The following is a 20346-nucleotide window of genomic DNA, read 5'->3' on the forward strand; positions in this document are numbered from 1 at the left end:
TGTTTTTAAGGACAAATAGCCACAGTGCTCAAAGGGGTAACGTTAGCTACTCTCTAGCCCTCTTGTCCTTCTCAGATGCATAGCACCAATAATGAATGTCTGCTGTGTGCCTTCTGTATTATGGCCCCTTATATCCATTCAGCATTGCTACTTGTGAGTAGACTTTGGGGCTGTATGGTTAGGGGGCAGAGACAGAATAGGGAAGGAGAGTTATATGAACAATATATGCCACCAACTACTGGAATAAACTAATTCTTACATGCTTTCAGAGGAAACACTCTGTGCTTCTCATTCTCATTCATTATTCTTTATTTTCAATTAAAATTTGTATGTGTATATATATGTATATACACACGTGTGTGTTGGGAGTATTCTGGGAGTTTTCTCTTATATGGTACCTAGTTATAGGTGGTCAGATCTGTCGATTTTGTTTTAGACACTTCTTAGGCTAGAGAGCTTTGAATTCTTTTCTTATTCAAATAACCATTGACAGGACTATCAAATGAGTTATTCTTTTATAAGTTTTGTATCACTTGGCTTTTCTTTGATGTAAAACTTTTTTTTTTTTTACTCTTTTTTACCACATAAATGCAAATTCTCCCTCAGGAATTGCAGAAAAATATGATGATCAACCAGTGATAATTGAGTAATGTTAAGATTTTCTTTCTCTTCTTCTAAAATATGTGAGAAATGTCTGAATTAGTTAGTATTTTATCCTTTGTACTTATGTATGATGGCTAAGTGGCTATATTTGTACTAATCAATCTCTTTTATCATTGTTGTCAATCTCATCTGTATGTGGGCAGGAAAATCAAATTATTTACTAGGTCTCAGGGCTTAGGAGTTATTAATTAAATATTGAGATCAATCACACTATAAATGCAGTTATGTAATAAAATGGATGCTTTAATTAAAAAGAAAAAGATGCATGTCTGATATAAGTGCTTTCTAAATAAAGTGTGTAGTTAACATGTACTTTAAATTTGGAAACCTAGATTTTCCTTGTGAACTCTCCTCCTAATTAAATAAAAGTTTCACCCTCAGGAAGTAAAAATGTGATTAATTCACACTGACCAGGAATGGATATGACTAAACTTTGTTGTTTTTAAATACCATTTAATATATTAACAATGTTGTGATTAACAATGTTGTGTTAGTTTCCGGTGTACAGCAAAGAGATTCAGTTATACATATACAAGTATCTATTCTTTTTCAAATTCTTTTCCCATTTAGGTTCCACAAGGACCTACTGTATATAGCACAGGGAACTCTGCTCAATATTATGTAACAACCTATGTGACTTTTTCTTAGCAGTTATTGAGGGGAGGGAGGGATAGTGAGAGGTTCAATTGGCATGAGTTAATTCACTCAGAACTTCTTTATAGGTTGAATAATTCTTACATATATATAAAACTTCTCAGAGAGGAGTTGTTGCTTCCGAGTACAATAAGTAATAAAGACGATAGATAATAGATAAGAGATGGACTTACCTTGTCCTTTGTAAGAAATAAGCTCTAAAGTTTCCGTTTAAATATATTTAACATTTTCTTTATTGGAATAAAGTAACAGTAAAATTTTCTCAGAGCAAATAAAACAAAAACAAAAGTAAAAGTCTCTCCTTTGAGCCGTTTATTAACATAGTTATTTATACTGAGCTACTTGCTAGCTTTATTCAGTAGATAAAATTTTTCCAGAAGAAAAATGTTAACTCCTAATTATTGCGCCTTTCTATATTAGAGTCCACTCATTCAGTGCTACTTAATTAACGACTGTATCTCAAATCTTAATGCTTCTGTCAATAAGCACACCAGTTACAGTGGGGAGCTGGGCAGGCAAGATGATATTACTACAAGGATTTCTTGTGAGATGTGATTAAAGTTCTTTTAAAAGAAAGTATTTGCTGATGACCTAATAATTACTTTTATGGCTTTTTAATAAAATATGAAATGCTGTGATAACTGTCCTCCAAATAAAGGGTTCATACCATATATTATTTCTTGGCTTCCTTTATATATTGAGTGGTTGCTTTAAACAAACTAAAGAAGTAGGAAAAAATGAAGAAGTACTAAATGATTTCTTAACATGGAACAATAAATTTTAGTGGGTGGGAAAAATGCCACCAGTGCATGTATTAAACATCTGCTATCTTTAAGACATCTCTCAATTGAATACAATTTATCGGAATGCTTTTACCAACCACAGGGAAATGGACATATTGATACCTCTTGATTTTAATTATAAACTTAAAAAGTACTATTATGTGATAACTAGGATACATCTTAAATTTAGACTTAGGTCAAAAGTTTGTTGCAATTCAGATCTATTTATATAGTATTCCACAATAAGATGTGATACATAATTGTATATATTTCAGTTATATGGTAGTTTATGGTTGTGTTTTGCTTTTGTAACATGATTCTTTTTCCCTTTGATGTTATTGTCACCCAGCCTTTGGTCAGGAGGAGACCACTCAGATGACACCTTTGTGCGTATTGGACTGGCCTATTACCTGCTTTATCCTTCTTCCCCCAGAAGCTACCTAACAACGTCTCAGAGATGCTCTTAGAGATGGTATCTGAAAAACATCCTTTCCAGAATTCATGACCACTTGTTCATGGAACAGTAAAATAGCTTTTAACCAATGTAAAGACTACCAGACATGAGCATATAACAGTATCTTCTCTCTCTTCATCCCATTGGACTCCTTAACTATTTGAAGAGGATAACTGAGGTTCTGTCAGACAGAATCTCCCCATGATTTTAAGTCAGCCGATGTTAGTAATCACTTCCCTTGTGCCTACCACACTGAGGTAAATGTGATACAAAACAAATACGTGATGTGAACCTTCTCTTCAAAGATCAGGGAGAATAGGACCCAACATGGAAGTCCTTAGAGACTAAGAGCCATTGACTTTTGGAATCAGGACATCAGAGGAATCAGTGCCTCTGTAGGCACTGTACCTTTTGCCTAGTCAAGCAGTTCCAATTCAACAGCCCCAAACAGCTGGTGTCAACTTTCAGTACTTGGGCAGGAAGTTAGGAGCAGTTCAGACCAAGAGCTGCTTTTAGGTAATATGCTTTTCAGAAAGGGAAGACCTTCCCTCTCCCTTCGGACTTCATGTCTGTACTTCAGTTTTGCCATGTCAAAAAGCATTCTCCTTGGTCTCTATGGAAGAAAATTCTTCAAGTATCCATTACAACTGTAATTCTAGAGGCTTTCTCCTGTTTCTGCCTTTTTCTGAAATTCTTGTGTAGATTGGTCCTCATGTGACACAAGAGGCATTGTGTTGTAGAAGACTTGAGTTTGGATTTGGAGACAACAGATCCCAATTCTCGTCCCAATTCTAACATTCTAAGTGTGTGATCTTGGGCAGGTAGGGTCTCAGTAATGGTAGCTGCTAATAATTGATATCCTTCTGATCATCATCATCATCATCACTCTACTCTTCCCCGCCTCAGCCACTTGTGTGTGCCCTCTGACACTACTAATACAACTATTTTAACTTGCTCATTAAATGTTTGATGAAATATTATCATTGTTGTTGTTTTAGATACCAATATTTCTCTGGAATAAACAAATTCTTTACTACTTTAATCTTATCTAAATACGTGACTTTTTCTTATAATAATTTTATTTATTACACACCCAGCATGGTGGACACTGCTTTACATGTATTATTCTGTTTAATTATCAACAATCCATTTTGCAAATGAGTAAGCTGAGTGTCAGAAAGGTTAAAAAATCTTTTAATTCAGGTTCATATCTCTGAATGCAAAGTCCCTGCTCCTCTCTTCCCTGTTGCCTGCAGGGCTGGTGGAGTCAGTTAATAAAACCTCAGCCACAAGGGTTGGACCATAGTCTTAATTTAAAAAGCACAACTACTTCTAGCTCAAGATCTGTGCAGATAAGAGACTCTTATTGTGTTGACTCTGTTACAGAATTAGTCAATGACAATTCAAAGGACAGTCTGGTCACTAGTATCTGCTCTTACCTGGTCATCTGCTTCATGTAATTATCACTGCCTTTTAACGAACTGTAGGCTCATAGTGGAAATAATATTATAAAGGGCTGACAACAACTATTCTGTTTTCTCCAGAGGGTGGCACCCACATAGCCTTCAGTGGAGTAGTAGTCAAGAGTGATGAACCTCTCCTTGGTGTATTCTAGTGGTAGCCATGAGGAAACTCCAGATAAAACTTGACTCCCTTTTCTTTCTGTTTCCTCTGGAGGGGAAGAAAAAGCAACTAGTGGGGAATGGAAAAGAGGAGAATAAGAGTAACTGTGTAAGATAACTGGGGAGTGGAGGGTGCTGAAGCTGGCCAGGATGGCAAAGGGAATAACGTGTCAGCCGTTTGTAGGTGCTTTTCCTCTATTTGTGTACTCTGATGGACCTGAAATGCCTTCTGCTCTGATACTTATAATGTGGGAGCCAGGGAGCTAGACATAGGGTCATGGTTCATCATTTATAGTATTTATGGTTTGAGGCTGAGCTGGAGCCTAAGATACATCATTTTCAGATCTCTTAAAATAAGGTCTAACACTGTTTTATAAGGAAAGAGTCCTACCCCTTCTTACCCATCCAGGTTGACAGCATGGTTATACATGAGAAGGAAGAGCTAAAACATGTGGTTCTGTTCTTATACATTATTCTTTTACTTCTTTATTTTGATAAATTTATTTATTTTTATTTATTTTTGGTTGCATTGGGTCTTTGCTGCCGCGCACGGGCTTTCTCTAGTTGTGGTGAGTGGGGGCTACTCTTGGTTGCGGTGCACGGGCTTCTCATTGTGGTGGCTTCTCTTTTTGCGGAACATGGGCTCTAGGCGCACGGACTTCAGTAGTTGTTGCACGCGGGCTCAGTAGTTGTGGCACACGGGCTTAGTTGCTCTGCAGCATGTGGGATTTTCCCAGACCAGGGCTCGAACCCATGTGCCCTGCATTGGCAGTCAGATTCTTTATATCACTGCACCACCAGTGAAGCCCATCTTTTACTTCTTTTACTTATATATTCTATATTCAGTATTGTCATCCATTTATATTTTATATTAGCTCATGTCACATTTCTCTTTTTCTCTCAGACGTCTTTCCCGGCACATTTTTTTTTCCCTAATGTATAATGAATGCCCTTTCTATAGAGCACCATGGGTTGGGAAAATAAGAAAAAGGGAGATTAAAAAGGAGTCAGAATACTGGGAGCTGGAGGCTACTTAGAGAACCTTACAGGAATCTTCAAATGCTCTTCTACCTCTTTAAAACATTTAGTGTGGACCTACTATGTGCAGAACACAGGTGCTATATCAAGCCATTTAAATATACTCTTTCTGTGTGCTTTGTCTGTTTAACTAAGTTCCATCTCTTGTGCAGGTTTTGATCCTTTGTTGTAAGTTTCGTTTTTTTATCCATCAACATGTAGCCTGATAAATTGTCAACTATAGAGTCAACCTTTCCATTTCCTTTTTCCCCCTTGAAGCAGATCACATTCTCTTCTTCTTCTTCTTCTTTGATAAATGAGATTGTAATTGTCAATATAAATCTTGTTAGATAAATGGAAAGATGAACAGCTTGTTGAATCCTGTCATCTTACTCCCTCTTTCATCAAATAATGCAGATCTGGGTATTATGCTTTGCTTTTACATTTAGCCAGTGTCCTTCTTCTAACTCAGCTCATTAGATACAGGAATTGCAAGCTTGGCTGTTTTTCTAAAAGCTAAATTTCAGGAATTGTTCTATCTTGTTATATAGATATTGAATTTAGACTGACTTCTCATTTCATTATCATGATCTGTTCTTTTGAGGGATAAGATAACCACCTAACTTTCAATTTATTGGAAAATGTGTGATAAAGCCTATTTAATCATTGTTGCATTTTAAATTCATATAAACTTAGATGTGATTTCAAAAAAACTTCATTATCACATAAAAATAATTCATTTTAATTTTCCCATGTCTGTTTATTGAATTTGGGGATGGTAAAATTTAATCATTTTCATGCCTTTACAGGGTAATGTCATTTCATTAAATATTTATTTCATATTTCTACAATGCTCTACTGCCTTCCTATTTACAAATTTTCTAGCTAGCAGTTTTCAGTCAACATTTGATTTATTGCTTTAGGGTAATTAAATGTTCTTATAAAATCCTATCATTCTAAAGTAAGTAGTGTGTTGAGTCTTCTCACCGTTCTTTCTTTTTGATTGTTCTAAGGTACATTTCATATTGGAGGAAAAGGTTCACTGAACAGCCCATTACAGATTTTTGTAGTGTGATAAGAATCAATTCCACAGCTCCATTTGGTAAGTGTACATCTTGACTACCATCTTTTCCCTGCAATCCAAAAATTCAAAGGAATAATCTTTCTTAAATTATAATTCTCTAAAATAATAGCTAAAATTAAATTGCTCTGTTCATGTTGTATAACTTCAGTAAAGTTGAAACAGAACTATATACCAGAAGAGAGATCGTCATAGACATAGATAGATATATTTCTCTTAAGAAAGATAAATTTTTTTTGAAAAAGTGATAAATATCATTTCTTATTTATTTTCCTGATCTCTCAACAGAAGAACAAGACAATTATTTTTTGCTGTGTGATGTTTTACCAGAAGATAGAATACTTAGAGAAGAACTTCAGAAGCAGAGACTGGTAAGAGTTATTTTAAAGAATGAGCAGTGTGTTGGGAACACATACAAAATCATTTTTGTTATTGCCCTTTTTTGTTTGTTTTATTCTGGAAACTTTCAAACATACACAAAAGAGGAGATAATACATAAAGATCTTAAAACAGAAAAGGTAGACACTTGACTGAAGATTAAAGCATTTCATGTTAAAAATGCAGAGAGAATTTTTGGCTTTGTTTTGCTTCCTGGATTATCTCTAAAATAACAACAGAGCTTACACATTTTAGTGTAATTTTAGCTGCCTGACACATGCTAGGGTTCAGCAATCGTGGAAGAATGCCCTCAGCTAAAATTGAGTTGAATTGATTAACTTTTTTTCTCCCTCTGGAATGTGCTATGCACTAGCACTTCTTTTGTTCCCCTTTATGAATTAAGCATATAATTTGATCATAATAGTCTTTCTCATTTTCAGCCTTAACTTATGATAAGGAAGCTGATTTGAAAATCTCAGCATCTTTAGTCTTTTAAAAAGATAACAGCATATACAGGTGTGAAAATTTTCATTTTCAGAAGTTGAACAGAAATTGGTTAATTTTTTGAAGTTACTAATTTTATTTAAAAGTATCCAGTTTTCCATTATTTGTCACTAAATCTCAACTATTACTTGAAAATGACTTGCTCTTCCTTTAGTGGTTACTTATAAGTATTCCCTGTATCTTTGGACTTAGCTAGATATGTTGTGAAAGAAAGCTATGATTTCATTGTTTCTGCTAAATCCTCAAGAGATCTAGGAGGAAAATAAATCCTGTCTACCGAAGTCATAAGATTTGAGAAAGTCCCCTGAAGCACATTATATTATGTAAACATGAGATGATGTTGTTGGATACTGATTTATTTAAGAAAAAGTATGCTTTTCCTATAGCAACAAACCCAGTGAAGAAACAGGACTCTCTGAGTTTCTCTTCTTTCCCTATTGTAATATCTAAGAAATCTGCAGAATAAGGATAAATTGACTGTAAAATTTTATGGATTTTGTTTGGTAGTACTTATTCATAATTTTTTATTTCCGTGAGCTTTTTCACTCTTACTCACAGTGGTCTTAATCAAAAATGACCAAACTGACATAATCCTAGTACCCCTATGTATTTCTTTATAAGAACTCAAACTGTAACACAGCAGCCATTACTGTTACTCAATACAGAGTCTTTATTGTATGTCTGTAGACAGACTCAAGTCCCTAGAAATATCTACATCTATAAAACTTAGATAACCTTTTAAGATTCTGAAACCAACTCCAATATGTGGGTTCTTTCCCCACACCACCATGCAATTCTCTGACACCACCTGCATGTTCTACAATTCAACGCAGTCCTGACACTGTCTACTCAAAGATAGCATCAGATCCCACAGGTTAAGGGCTCAGTCCCACAAGACTGCCATCCACTTCATATACCAATCACAAATCCAGGTTATCACCTGTACTTCTGACCAACTGGCTGTGAACCCCTATAAAGGGGTTCTCATGACCCTCCTTCCTTGGGTTTGATTAATTTGCTAGAGTGGTTCACAGAACTCAGGAAACTAGTTTACTCACTAGATTACTGGTTTATTACAAAGGATATTAATGAATGTGAATCAACAGCCAGATGAAAAAATACATAGGGTGAGATTCTGAACAAAGAAGCTCTGTCCCCATGGAATTTGAGGCCCACCAAGGCAGCATGTAGATGAAGTTCAGAGAGCTTCATCAACCTGGAAACTCTCTGAACCATGTCCTTTTGGGTTTTTATGGAAACCTCTTTACTTAGGCATTGTAAATGATTGATTAAATCATTGACCATTGAGGGGAATGAAAGTTCCAACCCTCAAAATGACATGGTTGGCCCTCATCCTTAGGTTACCTGGTACTCTCTGAAAGTCAGCTCGTTAACATAACAAGAAACACATTTATAGCTCTCAACACTTAGTAATTCCCTGGATTTTAGGAGCTAAGTGCCAGGAATGGGGGCTAAAGCCAAATATACATTTCTTATGACAAATCACAACATCCCATCTTTTTACCAACTTTATACTTTGTCAAAGTAGTAGATTTGATGAAAGTGAGTGTTATGGCAGCTTAAAAGAAACAAAATATGATGAAACTGCAGTCAGTGTATACATACATTCATATTCATTGAATTCCTACTTAACTAGATGATCATACAAGGAAGCGCAAGGCATGGTTCATGTCATAAAAGAGTGTACAATCTAGAAAAGAAACGCAACTATGTGTTCTTGGGAATGGAGATAATGATAGAATGTAGGGCTTGTGAAGATTAAGTGAGATAATGCATGTGATATACTTACAATAGTATCTGCTATGTAGAAAGCACTCAATAAATGTTGCCAGTAATACAAATAACAATATATTGTGTCTTAACAGTGAGATGGATTTGGGTATTTGGAGAGTTGTAGAAAAGGGAGGAAAATACATATGGATCTGTATGTTCAAGGTATATTCAGGAAAGTTAAGTCTGATCTGAAAGATTTTTGGAGGAGTGTGAGATAGGTTTGAAGAGGTAAGATGAAGCTAAATCATGGAAATCCTTTGGTGCCAGGATTGACTTTCTAATGAGAAAGACCCATTGATGTCTCTTCACTGCCCATGAGAGTGAAATGAAGAAAAGATAAGTGTAGCTGTATAAAAATCCAGTTTGGGCTTCCCTGGTGGCACAGTGTTTGAGAGTCCGCCTGCCAATGCAGGGGACACAGGTTCGTGCCCCGGTCAGGGAAGATCCCACATGCCGCAGAGCAGCTAGGCCCGTGAGCCATGGCCGCTGAGCCTGCGCGTCCAGAGCCTGTGCTCCGCAATGGGAGAGGCCAAAGCAGTGAGAGGCCCATGTACCGCAAAAAAATAAATAAATAAAAATTAATAAAAAATTAAAAATCCATTTAAAGCTGGCAAGTTCTGACTACAGACCAACTTGGAGATGTGGAAAGAAACTAACAATTACTGACTGCCAGCCATATGCTATGCCTTTGCATTAGATCCTTGCTTCATAGCAACCCTGTGAGATAGCTATTAAGTGCTGTTCTACTGATGAGGAAACTGTGGCATAAGAAGATGATTTTGCCCAGGAGCACTTAGTGAATGAGAAGCAAAGCTGAGGCTTTAAGCTAAGTGGTGTGCCTAATACCTGCCTTTTTAAGCCATGCCACGCTGTGCAAGTCTAGTAGTTATTTACTCTGCTTCCCACAACTCTTGTACTCTTTTTTTATTCTAGACTCTGATAGTTGCTCTGTCCTGGATGCTCATTATCTTATAGGTCTGTGTAGGGAGGGGATTCAGGCTAGGATTGGACTTTCAGGAAAGCAGAGGAGGCTTACAATAGGCTACCACTGGGAATGGTGGCTAGAAGATCAACAAAAAAGAAAAGGTTTGCCAAGTAACAGGAAGACAGGCTGAATTTGCAGTCAGACATTTCATTGTAATTTTATGCTCTGTAGTGTGGAAGCAGGAGGTTGGTGTGGGTGATCTTCCTTTGGGAGTTGGCAGTGACGACAGGATGTCTCTCTTTTATGTACAACGAGCTCTACAAGTCAGTAACAGACATTTCCAGAAAGAAGTCCAGTTGATCAAATGAACCAGTCTTCAACGAAAGTAATAACACACCATTTTTCTTCTTATCAAGTTAACAAGATTTGAGAACAATAACACTAAATGGTGGCAAGAAAAGCACAAGCACTTTTTCAGCCACTTAAAAGAGTGTGAATTGGTATACCATTCCTGAAAGGCACTTAAATGTAGCTTCAACCATTTAAATTGCTTCATGGTAATGGGTATATAATCCAGTCTATGTTTTTCAATGAACTCAGCTCAGTGTCAGTAGGATCTCAAGTCCGTGAGAGAGGACCCTCAAACTAGAGTGGCATTTGCTCTCCTGATTTGCATTAGTGATGACTTGCATAGGTAGCATTCATATGTACTCTCTCATTTGGCACTCTAGGGAATTCCCTGGCGGTCCAGTGGTTAGGACTCTGTGCTTCCACTGCAGGGGGCACAGGTTTGATCCCTGGTCGAGGAACTGAGATCCCGCAAGCCACGTGGCATGGCCAAAAAAATGTGTTTAATAAAAAATCATTTGGAACTCTAAATAAAGGATTTAGTGTAAATACCTGTGTATGATTTGCTGTTAATTCAAAATGACTTTGTAATTTCTTTGAGGTAGGAATTATGTCTTATATTTAAATATCCTTCCTTAGCACTCACTATATTGCTAAGTTCACATTGGTGTTTTTTCCAAGCCCCATTTTTGGGGGGAAAAAAATCTGTTCCTGTGTGAGTGGCTGAAGGCATATAGAATCTAAATGATCCATTTTTTCCATTTTTTTTTAGACCTCACTGGTTGCTTGTGACATTTATGAGATTTGTCTGAGTTCCCAGTTTTCTTTTTGAAGAGCTTGATTCCTACTTGACACTTTTTGAAATTTTTCATCTGTACTCTGAAGGTGGAACTACAGAATTAGGAAAGATTCTTGAGGGTTTGAATAGCTTGTATACCTTCCTCCCTTTTAGCTTCCTTCTTTAAAAATATTCCCTTGATCCCATCATTCTACCTTAATCTCCTCCAGTGGTTCTTTTCCCTCTTTTCTTTTAAATGGGTAAGTTTTCCAAGGTTCCCCATCCAGGGGATGCACTCTCATCCATACCACTGCTATGCTGATGGCTTAAATTTTGGTCCTGGCACACAATAGGCAGTCAGAGTAAATATCCATTGATTGGTTCATCTCCAGCTTTCTTCCTGGCTTACCTCTAAACTCCAGTTCTAACTTGCATTATGTTGAACTTTTCCATATAAATTATCAATGAACACCTTAATTTTAAGGTGCCTAAAACTGAACTTATTTTTTTCTCTACCAAAATTTGTAGTTTGCTTGTTTCCCTTTTCTTATATAATAGTACCACCATTCCCCTGGTCACTCAGTTTGGAAATTTCTGGAATCATCTTTAACTCATCCCCATACCTAAGTCATTTGTCAAGTCCTGTCAGTTCCACCTTTGAGTCCCATATACATCCTTTTCTTTGCACTCCTAGTGCCTTTTACCTTGTATGTGGAATCACTTCTCTAATCAATTGGCATTGCCTCCAGAATTTTAATATTAAAATACATAGCGGATCATTTTATTCCCCTAAAACCTGCAGTGGTCTTTTTCATCTACATATTCTTAAGCTTTTCTGGGCTCAAACTACATTTCCAGTATCTTTCCCCATTTTTTCGTTCAATTACCCAGGGTCCAGTTTATTCATTTATTTAATAAATATTTATCTTGTCCCAGACACTGTTCTAAATTCTGTTGATATAGCAGTGGATGAAATAAGCCACAGCCCCTGCCCATCTAGAGATTTCACTCTAGTGAAAACACTACTTGTCTCACAGTTACTCATATGTTAGGTGGTTTCAGGAATCTGCTTCATCAATCAGGAATGCCAGCCCCACCTGTGGAAATAACATAGGCCTCAAGACGTTGTTCACATACCGTACTTTCCACAAAAGCTTCCTGATGCCACCAATCAGAATTAGTAACCTCTTCTAAGCTCTGTTAATACAGTATTTTACTTGGCTTTTCAATTATAGTTAGTTGTTTAAAAATCTTTCTTTCTTACTGGATTAGATGCCTCTTAACGGTTGGGACTGTCATGTTCAGTTTTGTATCTTCTCTGAGCCTTGTTCATAAAGCATTAACTTAAATTTGATCCTGAAGTATTTGTGTGGCATTTCGATACAGCCATATAGTCAGATCTCCCTGATTTAAAGAAGAGAGGTGAAATAACCGAGGCAGACATCTTTAATCACAGGTTACACTTTTCACTTAAGCATAAAAAAATACTAGTTTTTACATTTGCCTACAGTAGAAGATAAATGGCAGTCATAAGCTCCCAGAGCAAGATATAACTTTTAATTAAACTGGGACGAGGGGAAACATCCATTTAGCTGCATCAAAGTGGATTTTTTAAATCACTATTATAAATGTCAGCTTGAGAGGTCATTCTTGACAGCTATAAATATTTTATGAAAATTTTAACCTATATAACAATTTGATCCTCTGGAGAGAAACAGTGTTTTTTTGGTTTGTTTTTTTTTTAATGCTACTTCATATATCCCACCTCCCCCGACAGTAAAACAACAAAATGAAATTACATATCTCCCACTAAGAAGATTATTCTCCCTTGTGCCACTTTTCTGTATAGATTTCAGAGATTTTTAATAAAGGATCAAATTATATCAGTGACTTATAAAGTATAATGTTATACCTTTCCTGCATAATTCCTAGCTTTGTAGCACAAATTTTCTAATTGCACCTACAGTAACTTTCCCAAATATAAGATGATGTTTCCCATTGAATGTAACGTTATTATTAACAGTGCAACAAAGATCAAGTTAGCTAGAGTGACCACTGAGTAATATTAACCTTCAGATTAATTAATGTTTTCATTTAGGAAACAAACGTAAACCCAGTCTGAAACAATACTAAACTGAATCCTAAAGTTTGCCACTTTGAACTTCTTCAACAAGAACTTAAATTTTGCATGGCAGTTTTTATATACATTGGCTCTGTGAGATCACTAAGGCAATATCATTATCTCTGTTTAGATGGAAAAACAAGTTTGAAGATATTAGGAGATATGCTGAAGGCCACAGTTATATAATGTATTAAATAGGAAGGGAGGATCTCAAACTCCTGTTTTCCAACTCTAAGCACCATCCTCTATCAGGATTCTTTATCAAATTGGATCTTCCTTCTATAAGCAAATGTGACATTTTCAAAATAGTCAATTTTTAGAATTAATAAAAATGGATGAACAGGACATAAATACATATGTAAACAAATAATAGTATTCTGTTTCCATTGCTAAGAATTTTTTTCATCTACTTTCTTATTAGGTCAGTCATAGATAGGAATTTCTTATTCCTTTGGGCCTAAGCGGCTTATATTTTCTTTTAACACTTGAAGATAGTGTGTTTTTGGAGTTGCCTCTATCTTTAGAGAAACATAGGGCTATACCTGAGCTTGAGTTTAGCCAGTAAAATACTTCCTCAGACAGATTATACTATACTGATCCATGCCATGCTGATAGCTTCTCTTTTCTTCAGTGTAAATTATTTTGCAGTCTCCCATAGCCATCTTTCCATTTTTAAAAGTCCTCCTCTTCTTGCCTAGGCTGGATTCCCTTTTATCTTTAATACAAATAGAAGTAGGGCTTTTCTAGCTCTCATGTGTTTAACTCTTGCATTTTTTTGTTCTGTGTTTCAACTTTTCTTTTTTTTCATTGTGATGACCTATTCCGTGTAAATGATAAATCTGTATAATTTTTTTCTCTACTCGTTAATTTTTTAAAGATGTTCTGTCGGGGCTTCCCTGGTGGCGCAGTGGTTGAGAGTCCGCCTGCTGATGCAGGGGACACGGGTTCGTGCCTCGGTCTGGGAAGATCCCACATGCTGCGGAGCGGCTGGGCCCGTGAGCCATGGCCGCTGAGCCTGCGCGTCCGGAGCCTGTGCTCTGCAGCGGGAGAGGCCACAACAGTGAGAGGCCCGCGTACCGCAAAAAAAAAAAAAAAAAAGATGTTCTGTCTATTCTGTTTCTTGCTTACTCTTCAAAAGCCACCTCACGGAGATTCAAAGTAGGAGAAATATACTGACTGTGTATCCTATGTAGCAAGCAGATGGTTATTGCCTTTATCATTGCAGTTTCAAAAAGGGTAGGATGTACTGATATCTTTCAAAAAGGTGAGATATTAGTCAGATCAAATCTCATGGATTTGGGGGAAGTATATCATCATCCAGTTAAGAAATTTCTCTCTGGCTTTTTTGTTTTACTGTTTTTCTTTAGTCATTGACATGCGTTTTCTTACTCAGTTAAGATGTCTTGATATTGCCATAAACTTAAGTTTCCCTCATCTCAAAATGCTGAGAACACTGGGTTTTATTGTATTTTAAGAAACTGTATTGTGTCATTGATAATCCTTGTTTTAATCCAGTTATTCCTGCCTCTACATGCAGCTCATCCTCATGTTTCTTTGCCCTACTCCCAATCTTTCTTCCGAGAACTTGGAGGAAACCTGTGGAAAAGAGCTGGATCCTTTTGTGTCCAAGGCTCCCAGGGACTTAGCCTTTAAAACTTCTTTAAAATTTCAGCTATTTTCTTCCTACTTGCCCTTTTCGTCTCATGCTCTGCCAAAGGTGAAGTAGTTCTTGAGTCCCTGCCTCTCTTCAGAGAGCTTGTCACCTTTTGGAATTCAATTTGTCTTTTTGCCTTTTTTTTTTAAAGATATTTATTTATTTATGCATGCATGCTGCACCAGGTCTTAGTTGTGACACGCAGGATCTTCTTTGCAGCATGCAGGATCTTTTAGTTGTGGCATGCATGCAGGACTCTAGTTCCCTGACCAGGGATCGAACCCAGGCCCCCTGCATTGGGAGCACAGAGTCTTACCCACTGGACCACCAGGGAAGTCCCTTGTCCGGTTACATTTTGAGTTCAGCTTTTTGGAGTCAAAGTAAGTTGTGTGGGGCTTCCCTGGTGGCACAGTGGTTAAGAATCCGCCTGCCAGTGCAGGGGACATAGGTTCAAGCCCTGGTCCGGGAAGATCCGACATGCCACAGAGCAACTAAGCCCATGCGCCACAACTGCTGAGCCTGCATTCTAGAGCCCATGAGCCACAACTACTGAAGCCCACACGCCTTGAGCCCATGCTTTGCAACAAGAGAAGCCACCGCAATGAGAAGCCCGCATTCTACAACAAAGAGTAGTGCCCACTCACCACAACTAGAGAAAGCCCGCACGCAGCAATGAAGACCCAACGCAGCCAAAAATAAAAATAAAACAAATTTATTTTAAAAAGACAAACATCCCTGGTGGCGCAGTGGTTGCGAGTCCGCCTGCCGATGCAGGGGACACGGGTTCGTGCCCCGGTCTGGGAAGATCCCACATGCCGTGGAGCGGCTGGGCCCGTGAGCCATGGCTGCTGAGCCTGCGTGTCCGGAGCCTGTGCTTCGCAACGGGAGAGGCCACAACAATGAGAGGCCCACATACCGCAAAAAAAAAGACAAACATGATTGGCACAAATGTGTTTATCCCAGCTTAGCTTATAGCTACAACAATCAAAAGTTGCCTGAAACTCAAATGGTCAACAATAGGGCAGTGCTTTAATAAGTTACAGTTTATCCATATAATGGAGTATAATGACAGTAACCCCTGCTCGCCGCAACTAGAGAAAGCCCGCATGCAGCAACAAAGACCCAACGCAGCCAAAAATTAAAAAAAAAGTTGTGTGTGGGTTTTTCTGTTTATTTTTCTAGGGTTTTTTATTATCCACCTTTTTCTCATTGTAAGGATATTCTCTTGTGGCTTTCCTCATCCTAAGCAGAGTGAAATTCTTCCTCCTTCTGCTTTATTTTAATTAATATCTTAGTGACTAAGTGCCACTTTTGGTTAAAGTAGATGCTTTTCCTCTTTTCATACAATTCAGAAAGACATATACATATATATGTATCTGTCTACTAAAAGAGACAATTGGCTCTACTAACTAGTTGTCGTAAATAAATTCCAAAACCTGTTATTGTTTAGTATCTAATCTTAGACTTTTGACCAAGGTATCAGTGAATATTCTATCAGTAAATTACTACATTTAGTTACCTTGGTATACATTTTGCTAGAAGTTTGTCTATGGAGTATATGCCAGCAAATTATGTCACTCGCTATCAGGTGTTCTTTGGGTACATTCCTGACAACACCCCACTCACCCACCCAGTCAGAGCTAGGCAACTGGTGACACCTTCCTTAAAATTTAATCCATGTTAAAAATTGTGACCATGATAAATGAAGTACAACTTTGGAGGCTAGTAGTTGGTGTTGGGAGGGTGAGGTGGGGATTTAAAATGATTTTTCTAGGGGACTCTTTTGTCTAGTGTTTGGCTATCCCCTTGAGTCATTTTTGACAAAGAATTAAATGACTTTCCATGTCAACTCCAGTCCACGTTTAGGACTATGCAGTTTTTATAAGAGAGTGTCAACTCAGATGTCTTCTGGTTACCTTCTAAGTCCAGTGGCTCTGCATCCAAGTGAGAGCTTAGAAAAGTAACATTCCAGCTACTTGACTGGAAGGACAAAGTCAAGAATATTATCAACCGATATTTATAAAAACGATGTTCAGGGAAAATTGTTTAAGGAAGTTCATAATTTTTCTAGGAAATCTTAAACTCTCAACCTGCAATCAAGAGGAAGCAGGTATCTGTATTGTATAATGACAGTTCTTATCCCACCCCTCTGCGTTGCTTTCACTAAGTTTTGGGATATGCTTTGACACGAGAGACAGCTTTGGAGAATCAATATGAGAAACAGTCCATCTTGTTTGGTCTATTTATTCTTGGTATGTCGCCCATTATATCACATAGTATACTTATTTTCAGTGACTTCTAGCTTCCCAGCGTTAGGCCAGACTTCACAAGACTATCCTCACTTCAAACATCAGCCACAAGTTGGGGGATCCCCAGGCCGCCTTCACTTCTGACCAGCTGGCTACAAATTCAAGGGGTTCCCACTAACCCCCTCAGGTTTTTTAATTTGCAGTAATGACTCCCAAAACTCAGGAAAGCACTACATTTATGATTACAGTTTTATTATAGAAATAGGTCCAAATCAGAACCAGCCAGAGAGATACATAGGGTAAGGTTTGGGAGAGCCCCAAACACAAAGCTTCCATTGTCCCCAGGGATGTATTGCCCTTCTGGCACATCCGTGTGTGTCATACACACAGTATTGGCAACCAGGAAAGCTTACCTGAGCTTTGGTGTCCAGAGTTTTTAATGAAACTTCATTAAGCTTGATTGATTGACTAATTGACCACATGGTTAAACTCAAACTCAAGTTCCCCTCCCCTTCCTGAAGTCAGACTGATATCCTGTGGCTCAAAGCCCTAACCCACTAATCATATGGTTGGTCTTTGTGGCATGGCAGTCCCCATTCTGAGTTATCTCATTGGCATAAACTATCAGGTGGAGTCAAAGGGCCTACCAGGAATAACAGAGACACTCCAGCCACTCAAGAAATTCCAAGGCTTGGGCTTCCCTGGTGGCGCAGTGGTTGAGAGTCTGCCTGCTAATGCAGGGGACACGGGTTCGAGCCCTGGTCTGGGAGGATCCCACATGCCGCGGAGCAACTGGGCCCGTGAGCCACAACTACTGAGCCTGCGCGTCTGGAGCCTGTGCTCCGCAACAGGAGAGGCCACGACAGTGAGAGGCCCACGCACCGCGATGAAGAGTGGCCCCCGCTTGCCACAACTAGAGAAAACCCTCACACAGAAACGAAGACCCAACACAGCCAAAAATAAACAAATTAATTAATAAACTCCTACCCCCAACATCTAAAATAAAAAAAAAAATTAAAAAAAAAAAAAAAAGAAATTCCAAGGCTTTAGAGGTTATCTCCTAGGAACAGGGGACAAAGCCAGCCAAATTCTTTGTTACACAAACTCCTGTCCATCTGTTTCCCTCATCTAAGAAAGCTGATAGCCAAATTTGAGGCCCACCTATAAGTGTGAATGTGTGGGTTTGGGTGTGTATATATGTGTACGTGTATATTTCTTCTTTTTATTTTTTATCTTCAATTTATGTGCCCATCCCACACAAATTTTTCTTTCTTCCTTTACTCATTTTTATGCTATATTGTTTTGTAATCACCTGAAATACTTAAGTGAAATCATTCCAAATACCTCAGAGATAAATATTCTAGAAATAGAAAGCAGGAGGAATAAGGAGTTCTCCTGCCCTTCTGTGGAGCCTTTGGTCCACTGCTCTACCTTTATTAGGGAGATTTGTTGTGTTCTTTATTGGAGGAAGGCAACTGGGCTCCTGGACTGAGAATTCCTGGCAGGTTCTGCCATGCTGCTGCCTTTGAGCTAGGTTGGGAGGGAACCTTCGGAGTGTGTGATTTTCTCTCATAGTCACTCATACAGCCATTTAGCCAGGAAACTATTGTGAATCTAATATGTCAGTATCAATAAAATGTTTTTGATATCTGTAATTAATAACATCAGCCTTAGTTTTACTTCCTTATGTTAATGCAAGCAGTTTCCATTGGATTTGTCATTTAAGCATCAGTTTTTTCTTTCCTGTGTACAAATACTTACCTAAATTGACATTTTCTAAATTGCTCTTTCCCAAATTGGATGATTTTTATAATTTCCAACCTAACTCACAAATTTCATTTTCTACCTATATGTCAGTCCCCTGTGACTATGTTGCATGCCATCTGCTATGTCTACTGTTTCATTAATGTTTCCTCTGCTTTGGCTTATGAATAAAGATAAAAGACTAGGCACTGACCCCTTTACTACCATTCTTGACATTTTAAACCAATTACATAAACGTACAGCTTGTTATTATGACTCTTTGCCTAATACATCAGCTGTATTCTTACAGCTATGATTTTTTGGTTTTTGTGGGGTTTTTTTGCAGTACGCAGGCCTCTCACTGTTGTGGCCTCTCCCGTTGCAGAGCACAGGCTCCGGACGCACAGGCCCAGCGGCCATGGCTCATGGGCCCAGCCGTTCTGCGGCATGTGGGATCTTCCCGACCGGGGCACGAACCCGTGTCCCCTGCATCGGCAGGTGGACTCTCAACCACTGCGCCACCAGGGAAGCCCACAGCTATGGTTTTTATCCAAGCCTATTTTGTAATGAAAATTTTATCTGATTTCATCAGCTGCTTTCAGAAGTTACAACGTATAACATGTGTGACGTTCTTTTCATCCCTCTATTCTATAAATCCATGAATAAAATCTAGTATATCTACCCAGCATGGGATTTTTTAGAAAAATAAAAGCACCACAATGGTGGCTTGGATTTGCACATCTTTGTGATGCTTTCTATGGATTGTCTCCTAATATTATATTTTTCTGTTCATAAGTGACTTCAAACATATGCTATGATTAATCCTATCAGATACCAAGCTTAACAAAGGAAGAAAGGAAGGAAGGGCAGGAGGAAAGAAAAGAAACTTTGTTTTTGATTGCCCAAGTGTCTTCCACCCAGTTTCTTCCTCACTAACGCTTGATCAGCAGCAATCAACATGTGTGCTACAGAAGAAGGAAATACAGAATCATTAAAGCTGCGTGTTGTTTTGTCACATCATACCAAGTTAGCAGCAGTGGGAATAAGGGTGGAGGGACATGGTGGTGATGTGGCTCTCTTTTACCTAGATTCCTCCTGACTGTTCAAGGAGTCTGAGGAAGTAGAGACCATAGGAAACAGATCACCTCCATTCAACAGTTATTGCTTACTCCTGTCGATGAGGCACGGTAGGGACTACAAAGATGAACCAAGCAGTTCTGCCCCTTAGCAAGCTTTTTATCTGGTGGGGTACATTACATAAAAGTAGTAAAATTAACAAGGTTTTCCTAGCAGTCATCCATATACTTTAGAAGACCATTACTGAGTTGGGAAAAGTTTCCCTTTACCAGACTTCAGAGCCTAAGTCCCAGGCTGGTTAGTTATTTTGTGGTTTATGATTTAGAGAGTGGGGGAATCGGATGGATGAAAAAATAATTTTTTTAAGAGGAAGGGGAGGGGGACAAAGATTTGGCAGCAGGGCACCCAACAACCAAATGAAATGTGTGAACCGAGGATGGTCTTGGTGGGAGTTGGGGAAGAGAAGAACATTAAAAGACATTATTGGGACAGTTGAAGAAA

The 20346-nt window shown here is 38.2% G+C and overlaps 1 protein-coding gene across 4 annotated transcripts in view; it reads left to right on the plus strand.

Moving 5' to 3' along the window:
- The window catches only part of ZNF277 (zinc finger protein 277), a 118915-nt gene that overhangs the window by 62208 nt on the left and 36361 nt on the right, over positions 1-20346 (plus strand). For all 4 annotated transcript variants that reach the window (XM_081244672.1, XM_081244673.1, XM_081244674.1 and 1 more), the window contains 2 exons: positions 6206-6294; positions 6562-6644. In XM_081244672.1, coding sequence (XP_081100798.1) covers positions 6206-6294; positions 6562-6644 — 172 coding nt within the window. The remainder of the gene's footprint in view (positions 1-6205; positions 6295-6561; positions 6645-20346) is intronic.

Source organism: Mesoplodon bidens (assembly GCF_964165515.1).
Source record: "Mesoplodon bidens genome assembly, chromosome: 9".
In the NCBI taxonomy this organism is placed as follows: Eukaryota; Metazoa; Chordata; class Mammalia; order Artiodactyla; family Ziphiidae; genus Mesoplodon; species Mesoplodon bidens.